Source organism: Lagenorhynchus albirostris, chromosome 3 (genome assembly GCF_949774975.1).
Source record: "Lagenorhynchus albirostris chromosome 3, mLagAlb1.1, whole genome shotgun sequence".
NCBI lineage: Eukaryota > Metazoa > Chordata > Mammalia > Artiodactyla > Delphinidae > Lagenorhynchus > Lagenorhynchus albirostris.
This window is the reverse complement of record NC_083097.1, coordinates 169,753,672-169,770,173: the sequence shown is the minus strand read 5'-3', so window position 1 is coordinate 169,770,173 and position 16,502 is coordinate 169,753,672. Positions and strand designations below refer to the sequence as shown.

General features: G+C 64.1%; 1 protein-coding gene across 13 annotated transcripts in view; it reads left to right on the top strand.

The window, feature by feature from the left end:
- DOT1L (DOT1 like histone lysine methyltransferase) overlaps window positions 1–16,011 on the top strand; it is a 57,145-nt gene extending 41,134 nt beyond the window's left edge. For 7 of the 13 annotated variants that reach the window (XM_060145725.1, XM_060145731.1, XM_060145724.1 and 4 more), the window contains 14 exons: window positions 679–770; window positions 1,167–1,268; window positions 1,512–1,649; window positions 1,857–1,982; window positions 2,831–3,315; window positions 3,467–3,602; window positions 3,922–4,101; window positions 5,242–5,371; window positions 6,077–6,654; window positions 6,738–6,943; window positions 9,456–9,520; window positions 9,905–10,837; window positions 11,538–12,153; window positions 13,622–13,847. In XM_060145725.1, the coding sequence (XP_060001708.1) occupies window positions 679–770; window positions 1,167–1,268; window positions 1,512–1,649; window positions 1,857–1,982; window positions 2,831–3,315; window positions 3,467–3,602; window positions 3,922–4,101; window positions 5,242–5,371; window positions 6,077–6,654; window positions 6,738–6,943; window positions 9,456–9,520; window positions 9,905–10,837; window positions 11,538–12,118 (3,752 nt within the window). In that variant the 3' untranslated portion in view covers window positions 12,119–12,153; window positions 13,622–13,847. Of the gene's footprint in view, window positions 1–678; window positions 771–1,166; window positions 1,269–1,511; window positions 1,650–1,856; window positions 1,983–2,830; window positions 3,316–3,466; window positions 3,603–3,921; window positions 4,102–5,241; window positions 5,372–6,076; window positions 6,655–6,737; window positions 6,944–9,455; window positions 9,521–9,904; window positions 10,838–10,946; window positions 11,078–11,537; window positions 12,154–13,621 lie in introns of all 13 variants that reach the window. The other 6 variants (XR_009539824.1, XM_060145728.1, XM_060145723.1 and 3 more) reach the window with 6 other exon arrangements.
- The last annotated feature ends 491 nt before the right edge of the window (window positions 16,012–16,502 follow it).

Genomic DNA, 16,502 nt, shown 5'->3' with positions numbered 1-16,502 from the left:
CACGCCTGGGCTTCGGGGTCAGCGGGGCCCGTGCGGCAGTCTGAGGCTGCAGTCCTGCCCCAGGGGAAGTGAGGCCACATCTGGGGGCATCATCACAACTGGAGGGGTGGCTCCTGGCGTCAAGGTGGAGGCCAGGGATGCTGTTCCACCACCCACGGTGCCCAGGGTGCCCCGCAGAGAAGGACCCAGCCCCGTGTCTGCAGTGTCAGGGAGACCTGTCCGGGATGAGCCCGGTGCCCCGAGGGAGCAGGGCCCTGTCCTGCCGAGTCGAGCTCGTGCTCACGTGGCTGGGCTGCCTTGAGATGCCTCGTCCCTTCAGAAAGTGGATGAAGGAAACTCCTGTACAATTTCCTCAATTCAACATTGGTAGCATATGTTTACCGAGAAGACCGGCAGACTGGCTGACCACAACCCATGTGTCCTTGGGGAGAACGAAAACGCGGGCTGGGGATGGCAGGAGCTGTGAGGGTCCCCACGTGGGCGCGAGCCCCACGTGGCGGCAGGACATGCTGAGGCAGTGTGGGGACACGGGCCCCGGCACGACAATGGCACCGTGCGACCCCAGCACCGCTCGGGCCCTGGGGAACCTGCGCGTCGTTCCCGAACTCCACCCACCCCCGCCTCGAGCCTCAGCTGGAGGGTTTCTGAGTTAAAACCTTGTCTTGGCTCCCCTCGTAGAATCCTTCAAGATTCAGTACCTACAGTTCCTGGCGTACACAAAGACCCCTCAGTACAAGGCCAACCTGCAGCAGCTGCTGGACCAGGAGAAGGTGAGCCGCACATGGTGCTGCCAGACCCAGCTGCCCTTACCTACGGGGTCCGATGGCCCCGGGGCCGCGGCTGGCCGGGCCCTGCTGCCCCGTTTGAGGCGTCCTCGTCTGGGGACAGTGTGCCCTGCAGCCTCAGTGGCGGAGCTGGGGTGGGGGGCTGTGAGGTGCGGCCGCCCTCATGCGGGCCTGGTGCGGGCACCCCAGCTTTCCTGAGGGCGGGAAGCGTCAGGCTCTGTGGCTCCCGGTAACGTGGTGCTACGTTCCGGGGTGAGGCCCGGATGGGGGTCTGGCCAACCTCCTCACGGGTGCGTGTCTGCCACCGTGTCCGCCAGGCGGGCTGCAAGTCGGGCGGGGTGCCCGTCCCGGGGGCCTCACGCTCATGGCCCTGCCCCGCAGGAGAAGAACGCCCGGTTGCTGGGCGCCGTGCAGCAGCTGTTCGGCCACTGCCAAGCTCAGAAGGAGGAGATCAAGAGGCTTTTCCAGCAGAAACTGGATGAGGTAGGCGCCCTGCCCTGGCCACCCGGAGGCCACGCAGACGGCCCTGGTGCGGGATGGAGGGCAGGCAGGGCCCAGGGCCCAGCCGGACGTCTGGCCAAGATCCAGAGGGACTGGTGCCCTCCTGGTGCTCTTCACCTTGAGTCTCCCTGATGGAGAGGCCCGGAGGTGGTCAGAGGGAGGCTTCCTGCCTCGCGATGCCCCTGGCCCCCGTGAGAGCCCCCCTTTGCCGTCGTTTGTCCTCAGCTGGGAGTGAAGGCGCTGACCTACAACGACCTGATCCAAGCGCAGAAGGAGATCTCAGCTCACAACCAGCAGCTGAGGGAGCAGACGGAGCAGCTGGAGAAGGGCAACCGGGAGCTGAGGAGCCAGAGCCTGCGGCTGGTGCGCTGGCGGGACTGGCGGTCTGCCTGAGGCGGGGCCCCCCAGGCCGGGCCGGGTCTCGGGATGGAGAGATGACCGAGGGCAGCCCCCGAGTCTGCGGCAGTGGGTCCTGGCAGCCCCCCGCCCCCCGTCCCCGTCCTCCCTCAGGATCCTCGCGGGGCGTCCAGGGGCCTCCGACGCCTCACGGCTGCCCACCCATCCCCACAGCTCAAGGCACGGTGCGAGGAGCTGAAGCTGGACTGGTCCACGCTGTCCCTTGAGGGCCTGCTGAAGGAGAAGCAGGCCCTGAAGAGCCAGATCTCGGAGAAGCAGAGGCACTGCCTGGAGCTGCAGGTAGGAAGCCTGTCGGAGGCGGGGGGGGGGGGGCTCCGGGCTTCAGCTGGGGCGCCGGGACCAGCGTCCTAGGCCCAGTCCCCGCCGCACCGCCCGGGCTTGCGAGCGCCTTGTTTGTGAGGCCGCCGGTGGCGGCCCTCGCTTGCACCATGAGAGCGGCTCATACTGACGAGGTGAGCAGAGGATGGTGCAGGAAGGAAGGACGGACAGATCAGCACGCAGGTGCGGGCTTTCCGGAAGCCCGTCTGCAGGCTGAGGCCTCCCACCACTTTGCGTCTCCCCAGCGAGGTTTCGTGATTTACGTGAAGCTTTCGCTGTTGCCCGGCCCTGGGGGCTCTTTCAGGGATGGGTTACTGCAGAATGGCACTGCAGTGAATTCCTCTGCACCGGAGGCTGCTCTGGAGGCTACGTCCCTAAAGACACGCATCCCCCAAGTAGCCGTTGGAGCGGCTGTAGGTCACGGGATACGGTGTTGCGCTGCCTCCTGTGGTGGCCCGGCCCTGCTGCCAGCCTGTGTGCAGGAGTCTCAGGAGGCTGCGCGCTGGGCCCTCACGCTCCTGTGTCACCGAGAGGCAGCCCGAAGCTGTGGGCCCTTGATTCATTGTGGGGAGAGCCAAACGATGCCTCAGGCCCCAGCCCCCGGGGCCGATACCTTACCCTCGCAGTCACAGTGACAGCCACGGAGCCTGGGCCCCTCGCTTCCTCAGGCCGGCGCGTCTGCCCGTCACACTAGCCGGCCCATGTCCCTCTAGCCGGCCCACGTCCCTGTCGCTCTTGCATGACCATCCCTGCCAGTGAGGTGCTGGGCATGGGGCCTCTCAGGCCTGACGCCTCCTCTCGTCCCCCAGATCAGCATTGTGGAGCTGGAGAAGAGCCAGCGGCAGCAGGAGCTCCTGCAGCTAAAGTCCTGCGTGCCGCCCGACGACGCCCTGTCCCTGCACCTGCGCGGGAAGGGTGGCCTGGGCCGAGAGCCGGAGGCCGAGCCCGGCCGGCCACACCTGGAGCTGGACTGTGCCAGGTTCTCCCTGCCCCACTTGAGCAACATGAGCCCGGAGCTGTCCATGAACGGCCACGCGGCCGGCTATGAGCTCTGCGGCGCGCTGAGCCGGCCCTCGCCCAAGCAGAACACCCCCCAGTACCTGGCCTCCCCCCTGGACCAGGAGGTCGTGCCCTGCACCCCGAACCACAGTGGCCGGCCGAGGCTCGAGAAGTTGTCCGGCCTGGCCCTGCCCGACTACACCAGGCTCTCCCCGGCCAAGCTGGTGCTGCGGCGCCACCTGAGCCAGGACCACACAGCCAACAGCAGGGCGACCGCCAGCGAGCTGCACTCACGGTGAGCTCGTGGTGGGGGGCCTTCTGAGCGGGGGATCGTCAGTTTGGAAGAGAATCTCGGGGGTTGTTAGGCCCAGGCGGCCAGCTCTGAACGCAAAATTGTGGGTCTGAGGGCTCCCCAGAAAATGACCGAGGACACGTCTCATTTCCAGAGCTGAGCATGCCAAGGAGAACGGCCTCCCGTACCAGAGCCCCGGCATCGCCAACGGCATCAAACTGAGCCCACAGGACCCTCGGCCCTCGTCCCCTGCGGCCTTGCAGATGACGGGAGAGAAGGGCAGTGAGAAGGTGAGGCCACCGCTCTTGTGAAAGTGCCCACGCGTGGGGTGGAGTAGGGCTGAGAGGGAAGGTGGGAGGCTGCCTGGCCGCGCCCTAACCCTGGGGTGAGGCTGGAAGAGTGGGATTGTCTCTGGGGAAAGGAGAGGCCGGGTTGAGCAACAGGGGAAGGGAAAAGCCTGTTGCACTCCTGTGATGGGGTGTGTGCTGGGGTGATGGGTGGGGGCCCTGGCAGGTCGGGAGGATCGCTTTGGGGTGGGGGTGACTTGTCACTGGTTGGAGGGCTGCTGTGTCCCTCGGGGCGGTGCTCAAGGCCCAGTTTCCTGGTCAGCGGGAGCAGGCTGGCCCGGTGGTGTGTCTGCAGGGTTTGAAGGAGCGCACCTACGCCAGCAGTGGGGAGGCCATCACCAGCCTGCCCGTCAGCATCCCGCTCAGCACCGTGCAGCCTAGCAAGCTGCCAGTCAGCATCCCTCTGGCCAGCGTGGTGCTGCCCAGCCGCGCCGAGAAGGTGGTGAGTGAGGCCCTCGGCCTGGAAGCCTGGCGTCCCCAGGCACCGTGTGTAGGCGCCAGGAGAGCCGGTGCTCTTGTTCTTTCCCCTCGAGGCCCAGAGCCTTCTTGTTCAATTGCACGTGGTTAAGTTTGGAGCTTACCGTGATGCCCGAGAAAAACAGAATGTCTGATGTCCACATTTAATTCCAGTAACATTTTGCCACTTTTACTTTAGATCCTTTTAGTAAAAGGTGACGTGTGCAAACGGAGAGGGACTAAAACTTCCAGATTCTGTAGAAACTTCTCCCTTTCCTTATAGTTCACATGTGCATTCAGCGTCACATGCATGGACTTGGAAATGACACTCTCCTGTGGAGTGGGCTGTTCGTGTTTATGGAGATGTCACTCACACACAACTCACCCACCTAAGGTGTTCGGTGCAGTGGGTTTTAGTACATTCACCAGTCGTGCAGCCATCTTTAGTTCCAGAACATTCCATACCCCCAAAAGGAAGCCCATCCCCACCAGCAGTCACCCCCATCCCCTCCCCAGCCCCTGACAACCAGGAGCCTACTGTCTGTCTCTGTGGATCTGCCTGTTCTGAATATTTCCTGTCAGTGGAATCACAGACTGTGTGTCCTTCTGTGTCTGGCTTCTCTCACTGAGCATCGTGTTCTCAGGGTCCATCCACGTGGTAGCGAGTGTCAGGGCTTCTCTCCTTTTCGTGGCTGAGAGATGTTCCACCATACAGACGGACCACATTGTGTGCATCCGTCACCTGTTGGTGGTCATCTGGGGTGTTTCCACTTCAGGGCTGTTGTGAATTGTGCTGCTGAGGACATGCGTGTGCGGGTTTTGTGTGGGTACTTGCTGTTGTCTGGCTCCACGTAGGAGTGGAGTTGCTGGGTCAGATCATAACGGCTGCCCTCACTGCTCTCCCTGCCCATTTATCCCTGGCCCAATGCTTGCCTGTTAGCCAGGGCCATCCCTTAGAACCGAGGTCAGACACCTGTGCCTCACCTCGTGAGAACCTTCCCGTGGCTGCCCACCAGGCTCACACCCTGAGCGGCCACTTGCCCTTCCGTGCTCGTGGCCTCGGGCCCTTGGCACGTCCTGTGGTGTATGGCCGGATCAGCTGAGAACCTGCATTTTCTCTCCGCAGAGAAGCACCCCCAGCCCCGTGCCGCAGGCCCGAGAGTCCTCGTCCACACTGGAGAAGCAGATGGGTGCTGGCACCCACGGCTCCGGGTGCAACGCTGCTGGGAGCAGAAGCCTCGCCCTGGCCCCCGCAGGTTAGGGCTCCCTCCCGTGCGAGGACCCAGAGGTGCTGGGTGGGCTCAGCATGTCAGCTGCACAGCGTGGCCCGGGGCTCGGGGGCTCCGAGCTGGGCTGTCCCGCTCTGCTCATCTCAGCTGGCTGTGTTCGGCCTGGGCCCATGCCAGTCCTCTGGGCGATGGCGTCCTCATCCAACCGCGTTCCAGCCGGTTCTGCTCCTCCTCAGAGAGCTTCGAGTGAGGCTTCCGGGCGGGGCCCTGCGACCTAGAGGGTGCCTGTCACCACTGCCCAGCCATGGATCCCATCGGGGGCAGCGGGCATGTGTGGTCAGGTTGCTTGCCTGTGTCCACATGGCCTGATCTATGCCTGTTCTTCTGGGGATAAAGAGCACAGTGAGGAGGCTGCTGTTGGGACGGGCGTCCCGCCTCTGGCGCTGCTGCTCTCGCGTGGGGAGGGCGTCACCGCTGGTGGTGCCCGGGGTCCACCGGCTTGTGCGTGAGCTCCAGGGCCCAACCAACCCAGGCCCAGAAGTGGGAAGAGCACACAAGTGACGGCCCAGGGGTCCCCACTTGTCCTCACCCGAACCTGGTTCCGTGGTGCCGTCTCAAGGTGCTGGGCACTGAGCATGCGGAGAGCTGAGCTTCCTTGCGCTCCGCCGGGTTCGGCCAGGTGGGCATCCTTTCCCGGACGAGCTCCCCTGAGAAAGCGTGTCCTTCCTACAGGCTTTGCCTACGCCGGCTCAGTGGCCATCAGTGGGGCCCTGGCAGGCAGCCCGGCACCACTCGTCTCTGGAGCCGAGCCCCCCGCCCTGGACGAGTCCTCCAGCTCTGGAAGCCTCTTTGCCACTGTGGGGTCCCGCAGCTCCACCCCTCAGCACCCCCCCCTGCTGGCGCAGCCCCGCAACTGCGGCTCGGCCTCGCCCGCCCCCCAGCTCTGCGCCAGTCCCCGGCTCGGCGCCCAGGGCCCGCTCCCCGACACCAGCAAAGGAGACCTGCCCTCTGAGGCCGGCTTCTCGGATCCCGAGAGTGAAGCCAAGAGAAGGATCGTCTTCACCATCTCGGCCGGCTCTAGCAGCGCCAAGCAGTCACCTTCCAGCAAGCACAGCCCTCTGTCCTCGGGCGCCCGCGGTGACGGCGGCCAGAGCCACGGGCAGGACAGCCGCAAGAGGGGCAGGAGGAAGCGGGCAGCGGCGGGGACCCCCGGCTTCAGCTCGGGCGTGTCCCCCAAGCGCCGGGCCCTGCCATCCGTCGCCGGCCTCTTCACCCAGTCTTCAGGGTCCCCCCTGAACCTCAACTCCATGGTGAGGCTGGGAGTGGCGTTGGGGGCGGTAGGTCCAGGGCGCTCCAGGGGCCTGCTGACGGGCTTGTGCGTCTGACCCCTCAGGTCAGCAACATCAACCAGCCCTTGGAAATCACGGCCATCTCGTCCCCCGAGAGCTCCCTGAAGAGCTCGCCTGTCCCTTACCAGGACAACGACCAGCCGCCCGTGCTCAAGAAGGAGAAGCCCCTGAGCCAGACCAACGGGGCCCACTATTCCCCGCTGACCTCGGATGAGGAGCAGGGCTCTGAGGACGAGCCCAGCAGTGCCAGGCAAGTGGGGCCGACGGGGCAGGTCCCTGTGGCCAGGACGCGGGGCAGGCAGCTTCCCACCTGCTGCTGGGTGGTGAGCACAGGGTCCCGACCTCACTTGGGGCACTTCCTGGAGCAGACAGGCCCCTTCCTGGATCGTTCACTTTAACTGTGTAAGAAACAGCCCGTGAAGGGCCCAGGGCATCTGAGAGCCTCTCGCCACGTGCGTGTGGGGCAGGGCTGACCCCTGAGTCTGTAGCTCCCGGGGCGGCGGCGCGAGGCGGGTGTTTCTTGGTGGCAGAGAGAAGGGGAGGGCGGCCGCCACAGCGCAGAGCCAAGAGGCAGGCGTGCAGGCTCCCATCAGTGCCTGGTGTCCACTCAGCTGACGGTGAAGAGTGCTTTCTTCCTGGGTTTTTTTTCCAATAACAGCTTTATTAGGTATAATTCATATACCACACTGCGCGCTTGACGTGCGACCCAGTGGTCTTTGACGTATTCGTGGAGTTGTGCAGCCATCACCGCTGTCGGTTTTAGAACATTTTCATCACCACAGAAAGAACCCCTGTACCCTTAAACACTTGACTCCCCAGCCCCTCCCCCAGTCCCTGGCCCCCACAATCTACTTCCTGTCTCTGTGGATCTGACTCCTCTAGGGACCCCGTGAGTGGGATCAGGCAGCGTGTGTCCTGTGTCTGGTTTATTTCACTGAGCATCCTGTCCTCAGGTTCATCCGTGGTGTAGCAGGTGTCAGAACCTCCTTCCTTTCTGTGTGTATATATCACGTTTTGTTTATCCACCGTGTGTCCATGGACGCTTGGGTTGCTTCGTTTTCAGCTCTTGTGAATCGTGCTGCTATGAACGTCCCTATACTACATGTGTTTTTACTTGAAAGTGTGTTTGCAATTTACCCAGTACTTAGGCGTGGAATTGCTGGATCTCATGTGGCGAGTCTGGGTTTAACGTTTTGAGGAACCACCAGACTTTTCCACGGCAGCTGCCCCATCTCACATTGCTGCCAAGCATGCACAAGGGTGCCAGTTTCTCCACATCCTCACCGGCACTTGTTATTTTCTGGGTTTGTTTTTAGTACGGTAGCTATTTCTGTGAGGGTGTGGTGGTGTCGCCATGGTTTTGACCTCATCTCCCTCACAGTCGACGACACTCAGCATCATCTGTTCCTCAGACAGATGTCTGTTCAGGTCCCGGCCCCACTCTTGAGTCGGGTTGTCTTGTGCTGCTGTTGTTATGTCATGAGAGTTCTTTAGACGTCTACGTACCGGATCCCTTGTCAGGTACGGGATCTGCAGCTGTGTTCTCCCATCCTGTGGGTGGTACAGGGGTGGTGTGTTCTGTGGGTGGTGTGTTCACTCCATTGCTGGTGTCCTTTGAGGCATAAGAGTGTTCAGTGTTGACAAGATCCCGTGTGTTGTGTATCTGTGTTTTCTTTATTATTATTTTTCTTTAAAATTAATTTATTTTTGGCTGCGTTGGGTCTCTGTTGCTGCGTGAGGGCTTTCTCTAGTTGCGGCGAGCGGGGGCTACTCTTCGTTGAGGTGCACGGGCTTCTCATTGCAGTGGCTTCTCCTGTTGCGGAGCAGGGTCTCTAGGCGCACGGGCTTCAGTAGTTGTGACATGCAGGCTCACTAGTTGTGGCGCACGGGGCTTAGCTGTTCCACGGCCTGTGGGATCTTCCCAGACCAGGCTCGAACCCGTGTCCCCTGCATCAGCAGGCGGATTCTTACCCACTGCGCCACCATGGAAGTCCCTTTCTTTAATTTTATTTAATTCTTAATTTATTTATTTTGGTCGCTCTGGGTCTTAGTTGTGGCATGTTTAGTTGCGGCATGTGGGATCTTTAGTTGCGGCATGCAGACTTTTAGTTGCGGCATGCATGTGGGATCGAGTTCCCCCACCAGGGATCGAACCCGGGCCCCCTGCACTAGGGGCACGGAGTCTTACCCGCTGGACCGCCGGGGGACGTCCCTGTGTTTTCTTCAGTTGCCTGTGTTTTCAGTGTCTTGTTGACTTACCCTTCCACATACGAAAAGTACATTGTACAAGTTCTGGATTCTTTGGCGAGTTCTGTGTCTCTGGAGGTCATAGTTCTTCGGGATGGTCCACAAAAATCCTGACACATGAAGCACACACTGCTCTGTACTTCGGTACAGCTATGGGTACAGCTTGCTGGGGAGTTAACGTGCTAGGTGCTGCGCATCTGCCTCTGTGGACGACGCGGTCTCCTAGAGCTTGAGAGCACGTTAAGCATGGAGACAGTTCTGTCTGGGACTCGCGGCTGTCTTTGCGTGTTGGGAAACGGCATCCCTGCTCCTCCGCCGGGGCCTGGCTCTCACCACAGCCGTCATCGTGCCGGCACAGGTGCCACCGCACGGGCATGGGGGCGCCCGGGGGCCCTGACAGTGGGTCATGCATTGCCGGCTTACTGACCCCCGCTGGGCAATTCGGTGTAAACGTATAGCGCTCTGGTGTGCCCGTGGATTGCAAACATTTATCATCTCTTTTTTTTTCCTAATAGAATTGAGAGAAAAATTGCAACCATCTCCTTAGAAAGCAAATCTCCTCCAAAAACCTTGGAAAATGGTGAGTTTGGTGCTCCCGATGCCTGAGTCCTTGGTGCCCGGCCTCTGAGGAGCCACACGGGGCTTCCAGAGTGGTCCCTGGGTGGTGTGGGTGCCGCCCGGCCTCCTGGCCCCTTTCCCTGTGGACATGACGGGCGCTCTGGGTGCTGCCTGGGTAGATGGGGCACATGTGGTGCTCTGTGCTGACACGCCGGCCCTCCCGCACAAGCAGCCCTGCTCCCTGAGTTTCTCCCACGGCCCCACCCTCGCCAGGTCTGCCCCGTCCTCCGCCATGGGGGCTTGTCTTGGGGGCGGGGGTCATTCCGAGCCGGCGGTGGTCTGGTCCCCGTAGCTTCCGCTCTGCCCCACCCAGCCCAGGCCTCATAGCCGCTGCCTCTCCTGGCAGGGGGCGGCCTGGCGGGAAGGAAGGTGCCAGCCAGCGAGCCGGTCAACAGCAGCAAGTGGAAGTCCACCTTCTCGCCCATCTCCGACCTCGGCCTGGCCAAGGCAGCCGACAGCCCGCTGCAGGCCGCCTCCGCTCTGAGCCACAACTCCCTGTTCGCTTTCCGGCCCGGCCTGGAGGAACCTGGCGCGGCTGATGCCAAGCTGGCTGCCCACCCCAGGAAGAGCTTCCCAGGCGCGCTGCCGGGGGCGGGCGGGCTGAGCCCCAGCAGCCATCCCGCCAGCAGCTTCGCCCTGGGCGGGGGCCTGGCGGCCGACCTCAGTTTACACAGCTTCAGCGATGGTGCTTCTCTCTCCCACAAGGCCCCCGAGGCGGCCGGCCTGGGCACCCCCCTGAGCTTTCCCGGCCCGCGGGGCAAGGAGGGCGGCGCCGCAGACCCCGGCCCCTTCGTGAACAAGAGACAGCTGGACGGACTGGCCCCGAAGGGCGAGGGGGGCCCACCTGTGTGCGGGCCCGCGGACAAGGCCTCAGCGACGCACGGCAAGGCGGGCAAGGGCCGTGACCGCGAGCCCGACGTCAAGAACGGCCACAACCTCTTCATGGCCGCTGCTGCTGCTGCCGCCGCCGCCGCCGCTGCCACCCCCCCCGGGGGCCTCCTCAGCGGCCCGGGCCTTGCCCCGGCGGCGTCCTCGGCAGGGGGCACGGCCCCGTCCGCCCAGACCCACCGCCCCTTCCTGGGCGCCTTCGCCCCCGGCCCGCAGTTCGCACTGGGCCCCATGTCCCTGCAGGCCAACCTGGGTCCGTCTGTGCTGCAGTCCCTGTTCAGCTCCGTGCCCGCCGCCGGCCTGGTGCACGTCTCAACCGCCGCCACCAGACTGACCAACTCGCACGCCATGGGCAGCTTCTCCTCCGGGGTGGCCGGCGGTGCAGTCGGAGGTAGGCAGCGCCCTCTGGCCGTGCGGGACCCGCTGGGGGATGGGCCGCGGGCCGCATGCTCTCACCGGCGCCCTCCGGGACCGCTGGGTTTAACCACCGCTGTTTGCAGGTTCCCTTCCAGGGCCCCCTGAGGGGGGAGAGGCTGTGCCCGCGTATCCCCTTGGGTCCACTTTGCACCCGTCACCTCGTTCCTTTTCGCGAAACGCAGACGTGACTGTCGTGTGGGCAGAGCGCTCAGGCGTGAGTCGGCCTGTGCCACGCTCTCTGGTCTGACGGCGTCCCTCTCGCTCTCAGGGGAGCTGGCGCCAGACGGAGCTCTCTCCTTCCTCCCCGCGGAGGTCACCTGTCAGGCCTGACGCAGCCCGGGCTCTGGGCAGCCTTGGGGCCGGCGCTGGGGAAGAGCCAAGGGCCGCGGCGCCCGCCAAATGCACCGTGGCGCGTGCGGGGTGGAGAGGAGCGCAGGGAGCCACAGCCGGCCCCTCACCGGGCACGGGCGCCGGGGCTGGGCTGGGGAGGGGAGCCGTCCTGCAGGTTATCCCAGCGCCTGCGCTCCCGCTGCCTGCGCTTCACCCTCACCTGTGCCGCTCGCACGCGGAGCTGGAGCTGCAGCCGCCGTCGGCTTCCCCTTCTCCGCGCGCCTTCCTTGGCTTGGCTGGTGATGCCCGCCTGTTGAAGCTGGGTTTTTCTCTCCTGTTTGCAGGTGCCTTTAACCACGCGGTGCCTCCCGCCTCCGCTCATCCGTTTGGAGCCAGTTTCGGCAGTGGGGCTGCATGTCGCAGCGCCACGCTGAGCCTAACCCCGCTGCAGGCGGTGGCCAGCACCCCGGCCTCTTCCTTTCAGGCCCCGCCCCCTGCGGAGCCGAGGCCGCCCCCGCCCCCTCCGCACCTGGGCCGGCCCCCTCCGGGGCCGCCCGCCCTCCACGCCCCGCCCCCTCCTAACGCCGCCTTGCCTCCGCCCCCCGCGCTGCTCCCGGCTAACTCTGAGCCCGTGCTCCTGCAGAACCTCGCGTCCCTCCCAGCTAACCAAGCTTTCTTACCTGCCTCCTCTGCTGCCTCTGTGCCGCCTGCTAACGCCTCTCTGTCCATCAAGCTCGCCTCACTTCCGCACAAGGTGTCCCGCCCCTCCTTCACGGTGCACCACCCGCCCCTGCCCGGGCTGGCCCTGGCCCAGGCCGCGCCCGTGATCCCGCAGGCCAGCTCCACGGGGCCGCCCGCCGTGTGGGTTTCCCTTGGCATGCCACCTCCGTATGCCGCGCGCCTTGCGGGGGTTAAGCCGCGATAAAGACCTTGCTTAGCTAGCAGTTCGTATTCTGTAAGGTAAGGCTAGAGCTCGACCAGGCGGCCCATACGAGAACCTGAACTGACCTTCCTTTGCAGAAAACAGGCGGGCCCGCGGGGCTCCGTGGAGGGGCCCGGGGGCCAAGGTTGCTCTCCTGCGGCCGGGAGGTGCGAAGGCGAAGAGCCAGGGAGGCAAGGGAACCCGGGCGGCGAGAGCAGAGAGAGGGAGGGTGTGGCTGGCCCCGCCCCCTCCGCCGCTGCCGGTGGACCCTCCCCCCCGGTCGCCCAGGGAGGGGGCCAGGAGGAGTCAGTCAGTCAGGGTTGGCGTCCTGGCCGGGTGGAGCCTAGCTCGAGCTTGCCGCCGCCCTAGGCTTGGCGTCTGCAGCAGCCTGGGACCTGGGCAGCCCCGGCGTGGGGTCATGGGGGCAGCTCAGGATCCCAGCTTTGCCTTTGTGTGCGCTCTTGGGCCCCTCAGCCCGTTTCCATAAACGCGCCTTATGAGGGTTTGGGGAGAGCTCAACGCGTTTAAGGCACCTGGTACACGGCAGGCCTTCTGGACGTGGGGGTCGCGTTTGTTGGGCTCCTTAGCTAGAGGGCCTGCCTGCAGGGGCCGATGGGCAGCAGGGTGAGTGTGGCGCCAGCCCCACAGGCAGGAACGCCGGGCCGGTGGCGGGGCTCTGTAGTTGTGGCCGAGGCCCGGCTCCTCCGGCCTCCGAGGCGCACGGGCTGCCTTTCAGACCGTCCGTGTGAGGGTCAGCGAAGACAAGCGTAGGAAGGGCCCGCTTTCGGGAGCTGGAGGGGGCAGGTGTCTGCGAGGCCTCCAGGGAGGGTCCTGGGCCCCGGTGCAGCTGGCCTGGCCACTGCTGGTGCCATGTCCACATCCCCTTGGGGCCAGGACTGGAGCGGGGGTCCTGCCTGCCGTCCTTGGCTGTCTGTCGTGTTTTTAAGTGAAAACAGATGGGAGGCCGCTGGAGTCTGACGGCCTCCTGGTCAGGGTGCAGGTCAGTGGACAGCCCTACCCGAGGCCTGGGGATGGGCTGTGCCTCGGTTGTTGGAAAAGCCCAGAAGGTAGGGCGGCTCAGCCTGCAGTGGCCTCGCGCCGTCAGAGGAGCTTGGAGAGGGCAGACGTGCACTGGGAGGTCGGGGACCAGGCCCACAGTGGACGCTGCCTGCCTGCCGTCCTGGCCGCGCCGGCCTCACTCCTGGGGCATGCAGGCTTGTCCTGGAGCGCTGCCCGGCGTGGGGACCGGGGAGGGTCTCCTGGGGAGGAGGGGAGGCCAGGACCCAGCCAGCGCCCCACACGCACTGGAAGGGCCTGGGGACAGGACCTCCTGCCTCTGACAGGGCCCAGAGGCGTGGCTCAGGGTGCTGCCACCACCTCGTCTGCCGTCTGTCGTCCGTCCGTCCGTCCGTAGGTGGCTCTGGCGCCCTGGCCTGGGGGTGCGACGGGCTCATCTGGGCGCGAGGCTAACGCTATGCTGCCTTTCCTCCCGCGCCGTGTCCGCAGGTAACTAGGATTTCTACCTCAACCGCGAGACTATGCAAGGATGGGGCGGGCTGGCGGCGCGGGGCCCCCCGCAGGACGGCGAGGACGGATGGAGGCCAGAGGACAGGCTCTACTGTGAATCAGCGCCGCGCACAGCTGCGGAGACGGCGCGCTGGGGCCTGGCTCCAGCCTGTACTGTCGATAGTCTTAGATAAAGTATTTATCGTTTTTTAAAAAGTATAAACAATTTTGACTTATTTTATTTCACCGAAGTCGTGAAGGCAACCTATCGAGAGATGTAGATACTATATTATATGAGAGAATATATGTAAAGACATCGCCGAAGGACCGGCCCACCGCGGAGACGCTGGCAGCCGGCCCGGTGCTATCTCGTCGCCAGGCTCGCGCCTCCACGTGCTCTTGGTGCTGACTCTCGAGGTTGACCACGCCAACGCCAGGTCCTAGCGCCTGGCGTGTTCATTCCCGCCGCTCTTCCCATACCAAAGGCGGCGTCTCCGGTGGAGGCCCGCCCCGCCCCGCCATCACTGTGAACGGCCTCGGCTCAGCCCTCGGGATGGCGCCTTTGGCATCGGAACGGCAGTCCTGCGCGGCAAGGCTGCGGTGGCGGAGCCTCGAGGAGGGGACCCGTTCTCAGTGGTGCTTGTGAGGAGGGTCTGGTACCCGACTCTGCTGCCTGCCTGGCTGGCTCACTCGTGTGACAGGTGCATTTACTTTTGTACGTCTCTGCTCGCCCTGGGCTCACGCCGCAGCCCCCCCCCCCCCGCAGGGTCGGCTCCTGTGGTGGCCGGGGACGCAGGCGGGTTAGTTGTGGGTGCCTGCTTTGTCTACAAGGGAGTCACGCTGACAGGTGACAGTATTTTATAGAGAGGTGATAAAAATTTATAAATTTCATAGACGGACTTCATTTATTTTTAGACTGTATGACGAATACACAGTAAACTAAAGAGAAAAGGAGGAAAGGAAAGTGAGGGGAAACCCTCCCGCCTGTTCAAGTGCACAGCGGCACCGGCCCAGGGCCCTCCTGCCCACCCTGCTGGGGTGACACCTGCTCCACCCGAGCGGCCACGGTGGTGCTTGGGAAGGGATGCGCTTGGGGTGGCCGGGCAGGAGGGCTGCTCCCTGAGGCTCCGACGTGGCCGGTAGGGTTCTCGGTCCCTCGAGCACAGCACCTGTGACTGGTCCTGGGTCCCTGGGTGGGGCAATGTTGTCTGTGTGCCTCCCGAGAAGCTCTCGGTCCCCCGAAAGGGCCAAAGGTGGGTGCCCCAGCGAGGGCTGAGTGTGGGCAGTCGGAGCCCCATCCTCAGGTGTTTGCCACCCAGGCGGCACCCGTCAAGGAGCGCGGGAGGGTGGGCCTCTGTGGTGGCCTAACGTGAGCCTTCCCCGGCCTGGCCGACTCCACATACCCTTCAGAGGTGGACGCCACGGGTCCTCTGCCTGCCCTTGAGTGGGGTCGGTGTGGTGGCCGAGGCCTGGCCCCGCTTCCTGACCCCCGGGACGCAGGCCACAAGGGTCAGAGCGGGCCAGTGCGCTGCCTGCAGCCACCTCTACACTGTGTGGGGCAGCAATCAGGCTAGAGACGGAGCCTTCCTCCTGTGACCGCCCGCCCTGCCCCCCTTCCCCCCAGGTCGGTGCTCCCAGTGCACGACGGTGCTGTCCTGACCCCCGGCCCCCGGCCTCTTCAAGAGGCTCCCCTTCCCGTGTCAGGAACACAGGGCTCCCGAGAAAGCTACGGCGCTGCCAGCGGAGCCCCCATCTGAACAAAGGACACTGTACACAAACACTGCGTCACTTCGGGAGGACCACCGCGCCGCGTCTGTCCTCTGCATGCACGCGCAGGCACCAGGGGACGGACGACCCGCGCAGGGCCTGCCCCACAGCGGGGCCCAGCTCGGCCTCTCCACACCCACCCTCCGGTCCCAGCCTGAGCGCCGCTGCTGACGCCAGCCACGGGAGTAGGGCGCCGGCTGGCGTGCGTGGGGAGCGGCCCTGCGGAAGCCCCACCGCTGCTGCCGACGCGGGTGCTCCAGGTCTGACGGCTGCTGTCGCTTTGCTCAGGAAAACCTAACTAGGACAGCCTCCAGTCAGGGGATGCGTTCTCTGTTCAGCTATGAATCGTGACCTATTTAAGAACCACCCCCCCCCCCACTGCCCTTATTTATCCTGCCAGCCGGCCCGTCTACAGTTAGGACTGTTTGTTCTCATTTACACATCCATCCACGCTGGCTCGCGCATCCCTGCCTTGGTTTGTAACGGAGACGGGCTTTGCTTTCTTGTTCTGGTAGCTTATGTTTCAGTTGGGGCGCTGGCTCCACCCCCTCTTCCCAAGGGAACCCCACTGCACTGCGTTTCCACCTGTAGACGCTGTAATAAAATACCTGTTTTCACTTGAACCTGGTCTGGTGGCAGTGTTTCTTCCCGACCGTGACATGGCAAGGTCCTGGAGCGCAAAGAGGGTCCCGGGCCGTGATAGCCATCCCCAGTTGGGGAGGACGGTCACTCCCAGCAGAAGCCCCACCTGCTCCGGAAGGCAGGCCCTGTGACCACAGCAGACAGTGAGCCCCACCTCAGGGAGGCCCAGCCCCTCCTTCAGGGCCAACACCTGACTAGGTCAGGCCCACCCAGGGTGGGCCTCCTCCTTGACTAACTGAAACCGACTGCTTGGGTACTTTTCACACCACCAACAAAACCCTTCCCGAAGTCCCGCCTGCACTCGGAGGGAGGCCTGTGAGCCCCAGAGGCCCTGTGGGCTGGGCCCCAGCCTCCCTACCTTTCCTGGCTCTGGGTTCTAGGCCTCCTCTCCTCTGTTCCTACTGGGCACTTAAACCTTGAACCTGGGCAGGGCTTCACTTCCCTCAGGACCCCGCTGTGACTCTGCGGGACC